The following is a 13,659-nucleotide window of genomic DNA, read 5'->3' as shown; positions in this document are numbered from 1 at the left end:
TGGGGGAGTCACACACCTACACTGATATGGAGAAGGGAATGGGGGAGTCACACACCGACACTGATATGGGGAAGGGAATGGGGGAGTCACACACCGACACTGATATGGGGAAGGGAATGGGGGAGTCACACACCTACACTGATATGGGGAAAGGGAATGGGGGAGTCACACACCTACACCGATATGGGGAAGGGAATGGGGGAGTCACACACCTACACTGATATGGAGAAGGGAATGGGGGAGTCACACACCTACACTGATATGGGGAAGGGAATGGGGGAGTCACACACCTACACTGATATGGGGAAGGGAATGGGGGAGTCACACACCTACACTGATATGGGGAAGGGAATGGGGGAGTCACACACCTACACTGATATGGGGAAGGGAATGGGGGAGTCACACACCTACACTGATATGGGGAAGGGAATGGGGGAGTCACACACCTACACTGATATGGGGAAGGGAATGGGGGAGTCACACACCTACACTGATATGGAGAAGGGAATGGGGGAGTCACACACCGACACTGATATAGAGAAGGGAATGGGGGAGTCACACACCGACACTGATATGGGGAAGGGAATGGGGGAGTCACACACCTACACTGATATGGGGAAGGGAATGGGGGAGTCACACACCTACACTGATATGGGGAAGGGAATGGGGGAGTCACACACCTACACTGATATGGGGAAGGGAATGGGGGAGTCACACACCTACACTGATATGGGGAAGGGAATGGGGGAGTCACACACCTACACTGATATGGGGAAGGGAATGGGGGAGTCACATACCGACACTGATATGGGGAAGGGAATGGGGGAGTCACACACCTACACTGATATGGGGAAAGGGAATGGGGGAGTCACACACCTACACTGATATGGGGAAAGGGAATGGGGGAGTCACACACCTACACTGATATGGGGAAAGGGAATGGGGGAGTCACACACCTACACTGATATGGGGAAGGGAATGGGGGAGTCACACACCTACACTGATATGGGGAAGGGAATGGGGGAGTCACACACCTACACTGATATGGGGAAAGGGAATGGGGGAGTCACACACCTACACTGATATGGGGAAGGGAATGGGGGAGTCACATACCGACACTGATATGGGGAAGGGAATGGGGGAGTCACATACCTACACTGATATGGAGAAGGGAATGGGGGAGTCACACACCTACACTGATATGGGGAAGGGAATGGGGGAGTCACACACCTACACTGATATGGGGAAGGGAATGGGGGAGTCACATACCGACACTGATATGGGGAAGGGAATGGGGGAGTCACATACCTACACTGATATGGAGGGGGAGTAAGGGAATGGGAGCGGGAAGGAGTTTAACTGGGTTGTGGGCAAGGCGATCAGTCCTGTCTGGAAAGGAGAAATCCCTGTGATTGTGGCTAAAGGAAAATCCACATGTATAGCTCCACTCTGCTCCATTTTTGAGACACAGTCAGCCCCCCCCCCCCCCCCCCACCACCACTGAGATGTTCTGTCTGTCTTGTAAGAGCTCAGGCCTTCAGCTGATACTGCAGTAACTCTTTTGGTCGTGGATTGTTCACCCCTTGAGAGCGCAGTGCGTCCTGAAGAAGAAGTTTGGAATGGACCTCTCCGTGGCATTTTAACTGGCTCACTACCGTTCAGACAATATCTTAGACAGCAGCATGAATCCCTGGATATGTTCTGCCCCACCAGATACAAGTGACATAACGTAAGCCCCACCTTCAACTTCTGAAAGAATGCCAAAGATTCAAGGGGTATATTCAAACAAGGAAGTGGAATGGGGTGGGGGCAGTGATTAGTGGGAACTAACAGAGGAAAGTTTGTCAAGTCCTGTCTGATAGGCTGAGGGGTCAACTTTAATTCTCGTTCGGGTGGTACTGTCCAGAGGTGAGGGGTGAACCCACCCTGGGGAGAAGGACTGTGTGAGGGTGTCTCAGGTCCTCAGAGGGTATAGACCAATGCTCTGCATGGGGAGATGAGGGTGGGAGACCCACACTGTCAACTCCCACAGCCTCCCGAACACCAGCTCCCGGGAGATGTCAGACCGATTGACGCCAGGGAACAGGGAGCTCCCTCGGTGTGAGATGTGAGCCACACTGTCCACTGCCTGACCCACGTTCCCAGATAAAGGGGCAGCTCTTTGTTCTGAAACACAGCAACACGTCAGCTCCCTTACACCTGGGTCACGGGTCACCAGCCAGGTAAACATCACACGCCCAGTGACTGGGCAGGGCAAAACGATAGCTGGCACAGACCTGGGAGTGTGGCACTCAGTGAAAGCTGAGGAGGGGGGGGGAGGGACAGGGAGGTGTTAACCCCCACAGCCCCCACCCGCCTGTCACCAGGAACAGGGTCACTGTCACCGTCCAGCACAGACACTGGGGACGGGGGGAGGGGGGAGGGACAGGGAGGTGTTAACCCCCACAGCCCCCACCCGCCTGTCACCAGGAACAGGGTCAATGTCACCGTCCAGCACAGACACTGGGGACGGGGGGAGGGGGGAGGGACAGGGAGGTGTTAACCCCCACAGCCCCCACCCGCCTGTCACCAGGAACAGGGTCAATGTCACCGTCCAGCACAGACACTGGGGACGGGGGGAGGGGGGAGGGACAGGGAGGTGTTAACCCCCACAGCCCCAACCCGACTGTCACCAGGAACAGGGTCACTGTCACCGTCCAGCACAGACACTGGGCTCCTGCTGGGGACAGGGAGGGAGACACAGCCTTAAATAGACATAAGGACTCTGCCCCCATAGCTCTCTGTGGCCAGGAGTTCTAAACACTGACAGTCCCCTGAGAGAAGAAGTTCCTCCCTCTCTCAGCCTTAAGTTGGTGTCCCTTTATCCTGAGACTGTTCCCTCTGTTCCTGGACCCTCCCTTTAGGGGAAACATTCTCTCAGCCCTGACCCTGTCAAGTCCCTTAAGGATCCTGAATGTTTCAATGGGATCCTCTCTCACTCTTCAAAACTCCAGGGCGGAGAGTCCCAGCCTGTTTAACCTTTGTTAATAAGAGAATCCCTCCATCCCGGAAAGCATCCCGAGTGAACCTTCCCTGAACTGCCTCCAGTGAAATCTCTCCTTAAATAAGGGGAACTAAAGCTGCTCACAACTCTCCAGGTCTGCTCTCCCCAGCACCTCGTCCAGTTGCATTAAGACCTCCCGACTCGGAGACTCCAGCCCCCTTGAAATGAGGGCCAACATTCCACTGGCCCTTCCTGATTACCTGCTGTTCCTCAGTACTAGCTCTCTGTGCACCAGCCCCCCACCCCAAGTCCCTCTGTGCTCCGGCTTTCTCTCTATTCACATCATATTCCATTCTCTCTGGCTCCCTTTCACAACACATTCACATTTTCCCCACGTTATACTCAATTTGCCAACTTTTCTCCCACTTCCCTGTCAATTGTATTCCTCTCATATCCTATCTTCCCACTTACTCCGGTACCATCGGCAAATTTGAGACAGTACATTCGCTTCCATCCACGGCAACATGAAGAATATAAACAGGAAGCTGTTGTGGTCCCAGCACTGATCCCCATGGGAGCCCACTGGGCACAGGGTCACCCACCTGAAAAAGAACCCATTCTCTATTCACGCCAACATCCCACCTCCAACACCATGGGCTCTTACGGTTTGACCTTTTGAGAGGTAACTTGTCAAATGTTTTCTGAAGTCCAAATACAACACATCTACTGGCTCCCCTTGGTCTGCTCTGGCAGACACTCACTCGGAAGTGACCTAATAAATTTGTCCGACACAACTTCCCTTCCATGAATCCACAGTGACTCGGCTTGAGTTATGATCTCTCGCATGTGCCGAAGCTACTTCCTTAGTTGAGTCCAACATTTTTTCAACCGTGGGATCTTGGGAGCGCCTGGACGCACGACCAGTTCTGGTTTGTAAATCAATCAGAACTCTGTCACTGAGTGAAAGTTGCCCTGGGCATGCACTCCTTGTCATTCTCACACACACACACACAGACTCTCGCACTCAGATACACATACTCGCACTCCCTTGCATTCTCTCACACACCGTCACATACAGACACTCACACACACTCTTAGACACACAGAGAAATATACACACACACACAGACTCTCGCACTCTCTCACACACTGAGATACACATATTCGCGCACACACACACACATACACTTGCACACAGACTCTCACTCAGACACACACATGTACACTCGCACACACACACATATATACACTCGCACGCACACACACACACTTACATATACACACTCGCACACAGACACATACACTCGTACAAAGACACACACACACAGACTCTCAGACACACACTCGCACTCTCACACACAGTTGCACAGACTCGCGCACACACTCACATACATATATACACTCATGCACACATACTCTCACTCAGACACACCCACACACACACACACCCACACACACACACAGAGCTGAGCACAATCATGTCATCCTGCACAACTGCAGTGAAGCAACCTGCTCTGAAAATGGCCTCATCTGTTTCCTGTAGCCCTTGGTTTAAAGCAGTATTTTATCCTGTGGAATCTTTCCTCCCATCCATCGTGCTCTGTATCACCAGTCTGAATGGGATATATATGACTGAAATGTAGATGGGTAGGCTAGCAAGATTGCAATGATGTGGCTACTGTAGAGGATTCAGCAGGATATAGATCTGGTGCAGATCTGGGCACAGCAATGGAAGGTGGAATTCAATCCGGGTAAGTGCGAGGTACTACACTTTGGGAAATCCAATATTAAGGAAAAGTATCGAGGTAGTGGCAGGATCCTGAACAGCACTGATGTACAGAAGGATCTGGGGGTTCCCTGAAAGTGGCCACACAAGTGAACAGGGTGTGGAAGAAGGTGTCTGGGAGTGGTTGCCTTTATTGGTCAAGGTGAATTTTGATGGAATCAGAAAGGAGGAGCTTGTTTGCAGACAAAGGGACCTCCAGCAAGTGGGAAGCCTTTAAAATTGAGATAGCTAGAGATCAAGGTCTTTCTGGTCGTGTGAGAGTGAAGGGCAAAGTTGACAGGAATAGGGAACCCTGGATGACAAGAGATATTGAAGCATCGACTAGAAAACAAAGAGGTGTAGTTCAGGTACAGGCAGCTGGGATCAAGGGAATCCCTGGAGGTAGACAGGAAATACAGATTAGATTCCCTACAGTGTGGAAACAGGCCACACCGACTCTCCAAAGAGTAACCCACCCAGTCCCATTTCCCTCTGACTGATGCACCTAACACTAGGGGTAATTTAGCACGGCCAGTTCACCTGACCTGCACATCTTTGGACTGTGGGAGGAAACCGGAGCACCCGGAGGAAACCCACGCCGACACGGGGAGAACGTGAAAACTCCACCCAGGCAGTCGCCCGAGGCTGGAATTGAACCCGGGACCCTGGCGCTGTGAGGCAGCAGTGCTAACCACTGAGCCACTGTGCTGCTCATCGGGGTTTACTGAAGAAGGAAATCAGGAGGGTGAAAAGGGGGCATGAGATAGCCTTGGCTGTGAAGATTAGGGTGAATCCAAAGAGATTCTTTCAGTATATTAAGGGAAAAAGAATACCTCAAGGACCAAAGTGGACATGTACTTGTAGAACCCACAGGAGATGGGCAAAGTCCTCAATGAATATTTCTCCTGGGTTTATCTTGGAGATTTGGGAACTTGAGGAAGTTAGTGGTCATATCTTGGGGACAGTCCATATCACAGTAGAGGAGGTGTTCGATGTATTAGAATGGATGAAGGTGGAGAACTCTCCTGGTCCTGACCAAATATATCCAAGAGACAACAGAGAAGGAATTGTGGAAGCCTTGCCTGAGATCGCTGCATTATGGTTAGCCACGGGGGTTCGATCCCGGAAGATTGGAGGGTAGCAAATGTTATGTCCTTATTCAAGAGAAGCCTGACAACTATTAGAGCAGTGAGCCTCACATCTATATGGTAGGTAAGTTACTTGAGAAGACTCTGAGAGATAAGACATACGTGCATTTGGAAAGACAGGGTTTGATTAGGAGTAGTCAGCAAGGCTTTGTGCGTGGGAGATCATGCCTCCCAAATTTGTTTGAGCTCTTTGATGAAGTGACCAGGAAGGTTGACAAGGGCAGGGCAGGAGATGGATGGATTTGACAAGGTTCCACCTGGTAGGCTGCTCTGGAAGGTTAGTGTGTATGGGATCTAGGGAGAGCTGGATATACACTTGGTTTGGTGGTAGGAAGCAGAGAGTAATGGTGGAAGGATGCTGGTCGGACTGAAGGCCTGTGACCAGTGGACTACCTCAGGGGACGGTGCTGGGCCCATTACTATCTGTTATCTGTATCAATGACTTGGATGAGAATGTACAAGGCATGGTTAGTAATTCTGCAGATGACACTAAAATAGGTGGCATCGGGGACAGTGAACAAGGTTCTCAGAAATGGCAGCAGGACCTTGATCAGTTGGGGAAGTGGGCTGAGAAATGGCAACTGGAATTTCATACAGATCAGTGGGAAGTCTTGCATTTTGCAAAGTCAAATAAATCAAGGTAGGAGTTTCATGGTGAACAAGTTTAGTGGAACAGAGGGACTTTGGAGTTCAGCTACATGTTTTCTAGGAGTCCCAGGTAGAGAGGGCAGTGAAGCAGGCTCTTGGCACACTGGCCTTCATCAGTCAGGGCATTGAGTATAGAAGTTGGGAAGGTATGTTGCAGTTGGACAGGATGTTGGTGAGGCCACACTTGGAGGATTGTGTTCACTTTCAGTCACCTTGCTATAGAATGGATGTTATTAAACTGGAAGGAGTGCAGGAGAAATGTACAAGGATGGTGCCAGGACACAATGTCTGAGTGAGAGGGAGAGGTTGGACAAGCTAGGACCTTTTTCTATACAGCCGAGGAGACTGAGGGGGGAATCGTATAGAGGTGTATAAGATCATGAGAGACATGGATAGGGTGAATGCACTCAGTCTTTTTCCCAGGGTTGGGGAATCAAGGACTAGAGGGCATCAGTTTAAGGTGAGAGGGGGAGGAATAACAAGGGAACCTGAGGGGCACCTTTCTTTACAGAGGGTGGTAGGCAAATGGAAGGAGCTGCCAGGGGAAGTGGTTGAGGCGGGCACATTAACAACATTTCAAAGGCATTTGGACAAATACATGGATAGGAAAGGGTTAGAAGGATAGGGGCCAAGTGCAGGGGAAAGGGGGTTCGATGAGATGGCCATTTGGGTTGGCATGGACCAGTATGGGCCTGTCTTTGCGCTGCAGGACTCTAGGACTCTAATTGAGAACAAGAATCAGGATGTCATGTTGCAGCTTTTTCATTAAACGTTGGTTAGGCCAAAGTTGGAGTATTGTGCTCAATTCTGGTCACCACATGACAGGGAGGAGGTGCAGGCTTCGGAGAGGGTGCAGAAGAGGTTTTACCAAGATGCTGCCTGGATTAGTGGGTATGAGCTATAAGGAGAGGCTAGAAAAACTCTGGTCATTTCCTCCAGAGGGAAGACTTGGTCGAAGCCTATAAAGTTATGAGATGCATAGATACAATTGACAGCCAGAATCTTTTCCCCAGATTCTAAGTTCAAGGGAGAGGTTTTTTTTTTTGCACAGACTGGCTGGAGGCTGGAATGCGCGACCAGGGGTTGTGGTGGATGCTGATACAATCGGGGCGTTTAAGGGACTTTTAGATGAACACATGGACACGGGGAGGCAGAAACGGCTGGTTCAACTTGGCATCATGTTTGGCACAACATCGTGAGTTGAAGGGCCTGTTCCTTTGCTGCACTGTTTTAAGTTCTATAAACGGGACAGACTTCAAACTGATCTAGCTGCTCAAGAGTGGGCATCCATGAGGCGCTGTGGGCCATCAACAGCAGCAGGACTGTACTCCAGCACAATCTGTAACCTCATGGCCCGGCATATGCCCCCCACTCAACCATTCCTATCAAGCCTGGTCCCATGGAGAGTGCAGAAGGGTATGCCAGCAGCAACACCAGGAGGTGCCAACCTGGTGACGCTACCAAACAGGATTAACTGCGTGGCCAAACGGCATAAACACCGACCGACAGACAGAGCCAAGCGATCCCATAACCAATGGATCAGATCGAAGCTGCCACATCCCAGTTGTGAATGACGGTGGATGATTAAACAACTCACTGGAGGAGGAGGAGGAAGGGGCTTCCCCCAAAAACATCCTCATCCTCAACGGTGGAGGAGCCCCTGCACCTCAGTGCAAAAACTAAAGGCTGGAGGACTCGCAACAGTCTTCGGTCAGAAGTGCTGAGAGGGTGATCCGTCTCAGCTTCCCCCCAGCGGTCCCCAACGTCACAGATACCAGGCTCCAGCCAATTCGATTCACTCCACGTGATATCGAGAAAGGGTTCGAGACACTGGATACCACAAAGACCCATAGGACTGCAGATGTGTGCTCCTGAACTTGCCGCTCGCCCCCCCCCCCTAGCCAAGCTGTTCCCAGTAGAGTTACAGCACTGGCATCTAGCCGACAATGTGCAAAATTGCCCAGGTATATGGCTCGGGCATAAGCCAATGTAGGGCCGGGTCTCCCTGGTAACAGTCCCTAACAGCACTGTGTAGGTTGCCCATACAGCACACCTCACAGGATACTGCACTGAGTTGAGAAGGCAGCTCACTACCACCACCTCTAGCGGGCAATTGGAGGTAGGCAATAAGTGCCAACCCAGTCAGCAATGCCCACCTCATGTAAAGTGCTTGAAACAGACTCCAAACTGAGCAGTCAGTGCCCTTGTTCATCGATGAAGATGTGGAAGGGGGTGTCTAGTGCACTCGCTTGGCAGCAACCAGTCACTGGACAGGGAGGGAATGATATTCTCGGCATTGAGAAGGAAAGGGAAGGAGAAGAGGGAGGGAGGGAATGGGGAGGAAGGGATTTGTAGTGTCTGTCAGGGATCCAAACAGGATGTTGCTAACCAAATGCAAACAGTTCCTTGATGGTAATCTCCTGTGATTGTAATCTCTGCTTGCTGGTCAGATAGCAACTGGTAAGTGGGCACGTGGCACTGAGCGAGTCCCGTATAAATCTGCAGACATGGGCTGCAACAGACACAGTGCCCACTGGCTGGACATCCACATACAGAGAATTCCGGACCATGTCTCTGGGGCTGGAGCTGGCGTGCGTGCTGCTGATCCTGGGCACGGCCCGGGCAATGATTCCCATCCAGTGCGGAAGCCCGGCTCACGTGGCGAGAAAGGTGTGCTGCCCGATTTTCTGGGGCGACGGCTCACCGTGCGGATCAGCCTCGGGGCGGGGGAGGTGCCAGGACATCATGGGTGAGACCCCGAAGGAGCGGGCGGAGAGGGCGAGGGAGCACCGCAACACGCGGGACTTCCGTCTGTGGTGGCCTACCTATTTCTTCAGGCATCTGTGCGTGTGCCAGGGGCACTTTGGGGGCGTTGACTGTGGGGAGTGCGCCTACGGCTGGCAGGGGGCAAAGTGCCAGGTCAAACACATCGTCATTCGCCGGGATATCTCCACCCTGTCCCTGGCCGAGCAGCGACTCTTCGTGCACAGGCTGCACCTGGCGAAGACCACTCTCAGTCAGCGCTACGTCATCTACGCCAGCAGCAGCCCGGTGCCCTACTCCCCCCTGGTTTTCCACCGCGCCACTGTCTACGATGTGGCTTCCTACTTGCACCACACCGCCTCCAAGAACATCGGCTCGACTGATTCCAACTTTGGGCATCGTGGCACGGCCTTCCTGAGCTGGCACCGGCTTCACTGCATCCACCTGGAGAACGAGATCCGCAACATGACCGGGGACCAGAGCTTCTCCCTGCCGTACTGGAGCTGGCCCGGGAAAACCCACTGCGACGTCTGCACCAACAACCTCTTCGGGGCCAGTCTCCCAAACGGGCAACTCTCCTCGCTTTCTATATTCAGCAGCTGGAGGGTAAGGAGGGGCGTGGGCACCTCGGAGGGCGAGAGCGAGGGGTGAGAAGGGTTGGGAATCTGTGTATTCCCTGCCCAGCGAAGCAGTTGAGGCTACCTGGTTGAATGTTGGGATTTTGGAACAGGAAAGGGATGCAAGGTTACAGGGAGCGGGTGGGTAGGTGTGGTTCAGCTGTGATTTTATGGAATGATGGAGCAGGCTCTATGGGCCAGCTAGCCTACTCCTGCTGACATTTCCAATGTTCCAATGTTGTTCGGGAAGCAGGGAGGTTTGATAGGTATTCCCCAAAGGGTCCATGGACAGTATCCCCACCCACAGCAACTCCCAAACAGATAGCAGAGAGACCTCGGCCACGGGCGGGAAGCACCATCCACAGCGAGCTCCCCATCCCCCGCAAAACCACACACCATGATGACACGTACACATTTTTGGGGAAGGTGTATTGAGGGGATTGAGGGACACGGGGAGAGTGTGGGAGACTGGGAGATGGACAGATTGTTGGGGGGGAGACACTGAGGGACACGGGGAGAGTGCGGGAGACTGGGAGATGGACAGATTTTGGGGGGGAGACACTGAGGGGACTGAGGGACATGGGGAGAGTGTGGGAGACTGGGAAATGGATAGATTTATGGGAGGGAGACACTGAGGGGATTGAGGGACACGGATCGTGTGGGAGACTGGGAGATGGATAGATTGTTGGGGGGGAGACACTGAGGGGATTGAGGGACACGGATCGTGTGGGAGACTGGGAGATGGATAGATTGTTGGGGGGGAGACACTGAGGGGATTGAGGGACACGGATCATGTGGGAGACTGGGAGATGGATAGATTTATGGGAGGGAGACACTGAGGGACACGGGGAGAGTGTGGGAGACTGGGAGATGGATAGATTGTTGTGGGGAGACACTGAGGGACACGGGGAGAGTGTGGGAGACTGGGAGATGGATAGATTGTTGGGGGGGAGACACTGAGGGACACAGGGAGAGTGCGGGAGACTGGGAGATGGATAGATTTTGAGAGGGAGATACTGAAAAGATTCAGGAACACGGTGAGAGTGTGGGACACTAGGAGATGGATAGATCTTTTGGGGGAGACACTGAAGGGATTCAGAGACATGGGAGACTGAGATGAGGCTTGGAAGCCTGCAGTGAGTAACTCACCTCCTGACACCCCGAAAGTCTATCCACCATCTACAAGGCACAAGTCAGGAGTATGATGGAATACTTTTCTACAGCTCCAAGATCTCTTGAGAAGCTTGACATCGTCCAGGACCCAGCAGCCCCCGCTTAATAGAGACCACATCCACAAACCATCCCTCATTGACGCACAGTAGCAGCAGTGTGTACTGACTACAAGGTGCACAGTGGGGATTCACCAAAGATCCTCAGATAGCACCTTGCAAACTAACGGCCGCTTCCATCTAGAAGGACAAGGGGCAGCAGATACACGGGAACACCAGCCCCCTGGAAAGTTTCCCTCCAAGCCACTCACCATCCAAGACTTGGCAATATATCACTGTGTCCTGGGTCAAAATCCTGGAGTGGCCTCCCTCAGCGCATTGTGGGTGAACTGTGGTGGTTCACCATTTCTCAAAAGGAGCAAATGGGGACAGGGGAAGAAAGGTTTGGGCCCAGCCAGTGAGACCCCGTTCCACCAGGGAATGTATAAAAAAAAAGGAAGGGAAGATTTCCCTGCTTGGAGGAGGAGTCTGGGGGGGGAAGGGAGGGAAGGGCCATATTAAAATTAACAGGGCAGCCATTTTGGGGTAACATGGTGTTTCCGGAGTGGATTCGGAATCCTTGCTTCCATTGATGGTTTGTCTCTCTCTCTCTTCTCCAAGAAATTCTGTGACGAGGTTGGGAACCAGCCGTCAGGTTTTCACCAGGTCTGTTCCCCACTGCTGGGTGGTCCCATCATCCGACACAACCACAACCGCGAGCTGCCCACCTGGGCTGACGTGCGAAGCTGTCTCCAGCTGCAGGCGTTCGACACTTATCCCTACGACACCACCGCCCTCAACTCTTTCCGGAACATGCTGGAAGGTACGGGATGAGGGTCAGGGCGGGGCGGTCCGGAGGGCGGACTCTCCCTCTACCCCCCCCCCCCCCCCCCCCCCCACCCGCCCCATCCGTTACCCTACCCTACCCTGTACAACCTTGCGGCCTGTATGTTGGGTTGTGGGGTTGGGGGAAGGGGTTAAATTAACTGCAGTGAGGGTTTTTGTCTCCACATCTCAATGCTTCTATGAGGGGGTGGGGGCCGAGTGATATGATCACGAGACTGTTCATCCAGAGAGCCAGGGAATGTTCTGGGGAGCTGGGTTCCAATCCCACCACAGCAGACGGTGCCATTTAAATTCAGTAAATATCTGGAATTAAGAATCTAAGGCCGACTATAAATGGGTTGCCAATTGTCAGAAAATCCCATCTGGGTCCCGAATGCCCTTCAGGGAAGGAAACTGCCATCCTTATCTGGTCTGACCGACATGTGACTCTCAACCACAACAACGTGGCTGACTGCCCTCTGGGTAATTAGGGAGGGCTAATAAAAGGCAGTCTAGCCAGCGACAGCCTCATCCTGCTCCAGAATAAAGCCACCCTGTTGACGAGAGAGCTTTGGACCCCCAGTCAGCTGGGGGCATTTACAAAGCAAACTCCACCTCAAGCACTCACCAACGTTGGACCAGGCTCTATTCCTGATGAAAGGCTTTTGCCCGTAACATCGATTTTCCTGCCACTTGGATGCTGCCTGACCTGCTGTGCTTTTCCAGCACCACTCTGCTCTAAACTCTGGCTTCCAGCATCTGCAGTCCTCACTTTTGCCAAGAGGCAGCAGGCATGGAAATGTATATTATGATCACTGCTTCCTTCTTCAACCCAAACGGTCAGATTTTCCTTCCCTTGCCCATTTTCTGGTTTGTGCTCCGGTCCCAGACAGAGCACTGCAGACCCTGGTTTTTGGCTTCTAGTTCGAGGTGTGGAGTCAGAGAGTTCCCCACACTCACTCACTCACTCACACATATACATACCACACACACTCTCACACATAGCACACACACACATACCACACACACACACCACTCCACACCACACACACACCACTCCACACCACACACACACACACCACTCCACACCACACACACACACCACTCCACACCACACACACACACCACTCCACACCACACACACACACCACTCCACACCACACACACACACACACCACTCCACACCACACACACACACCACTCCACACCACACACACACACCACTCCACACCACACACACACCACTCCACACCACACACACACCACTCCACACCACACACACACCACTCCACACCACACACACACCACTCCACACCACACACACACCACTCCACTCCACACCACACACACCACTCCACACCACACACACACCACTCCACACCACACACACACCACTCCACACCACACACACACCACTCCACACCACACACACACACCACTCCACACCACACACACACCACTCCACTCCACACACACACCACTCCACTCCACACCACACACACCACTCCACACCACACACACACCACTCCACACCACACACACACCACTCCACACCACACACACACCACTCCACACCACACACACACCACTCCACACCACACACACACCACTCCACACCACACACACACCACTCCACACCACACACACACCACTCCACACCACTCCACACCACACACACACCACTCCACACCACACACACACA

At 52.7% G+C, this 13,659-nt stretch overlaps 1 protein-coding gene and 1 long non-coding RNA gene across 2 annotated transcripts in view; one reads left to right on the top strand and one right to left on the bottom strand.

The window, feature by feature from the left end:
• Positions 1 to 13,659, bottom strand: part of LOC140470498 (uncharacterized) — a 605,436-nt gene that overhangs the window by 368,898 nt on the left and 222,879 nt on the right. The window lies entirely within an intron of this gene.
• The window catches only part of LOC140470494 (tyrosinase-like), a 17,933-nt gene continuing 13,386 nt past the window's right edge, over positions 9,113 to 13,659 (top strand). The window contains exons 1-2 of the mRNA XM_072566605.1: positions 9,113 to 9,913; positions 11,754 to 11,955. Coding sequence (XP_072422706.1) covers positions 9,113 to 9,913; positions 11,754 to 11,955 — 1,003 coding nt within the window. The remainder of the gene's footprint in view (positions 9,914 to 11,753; positions 11,956 to 13,659) is intronic.

This window comes from Chiloscyllium punctatum, chromosome 51, assembly GCF_047496795.1.
Source record: "Chiloscyllium punctatum isolate Juve2018m chromosome 51, sChiPun1.3, whole genome shotgun sequence".
NCBI classification, from domain to species: domain Eukaryota; kingdom Metazoa; phylum Chordata; class Chondrichthyes; order Orectolobiformes; family Hemiscylliidae; genus Chiloscyllium; species Chiloscyllium punctatum.
Note: the sequence above shows the minus strand (reverse complement) of the source record. Positions and strands in the feature narration are given on the sequence as shown.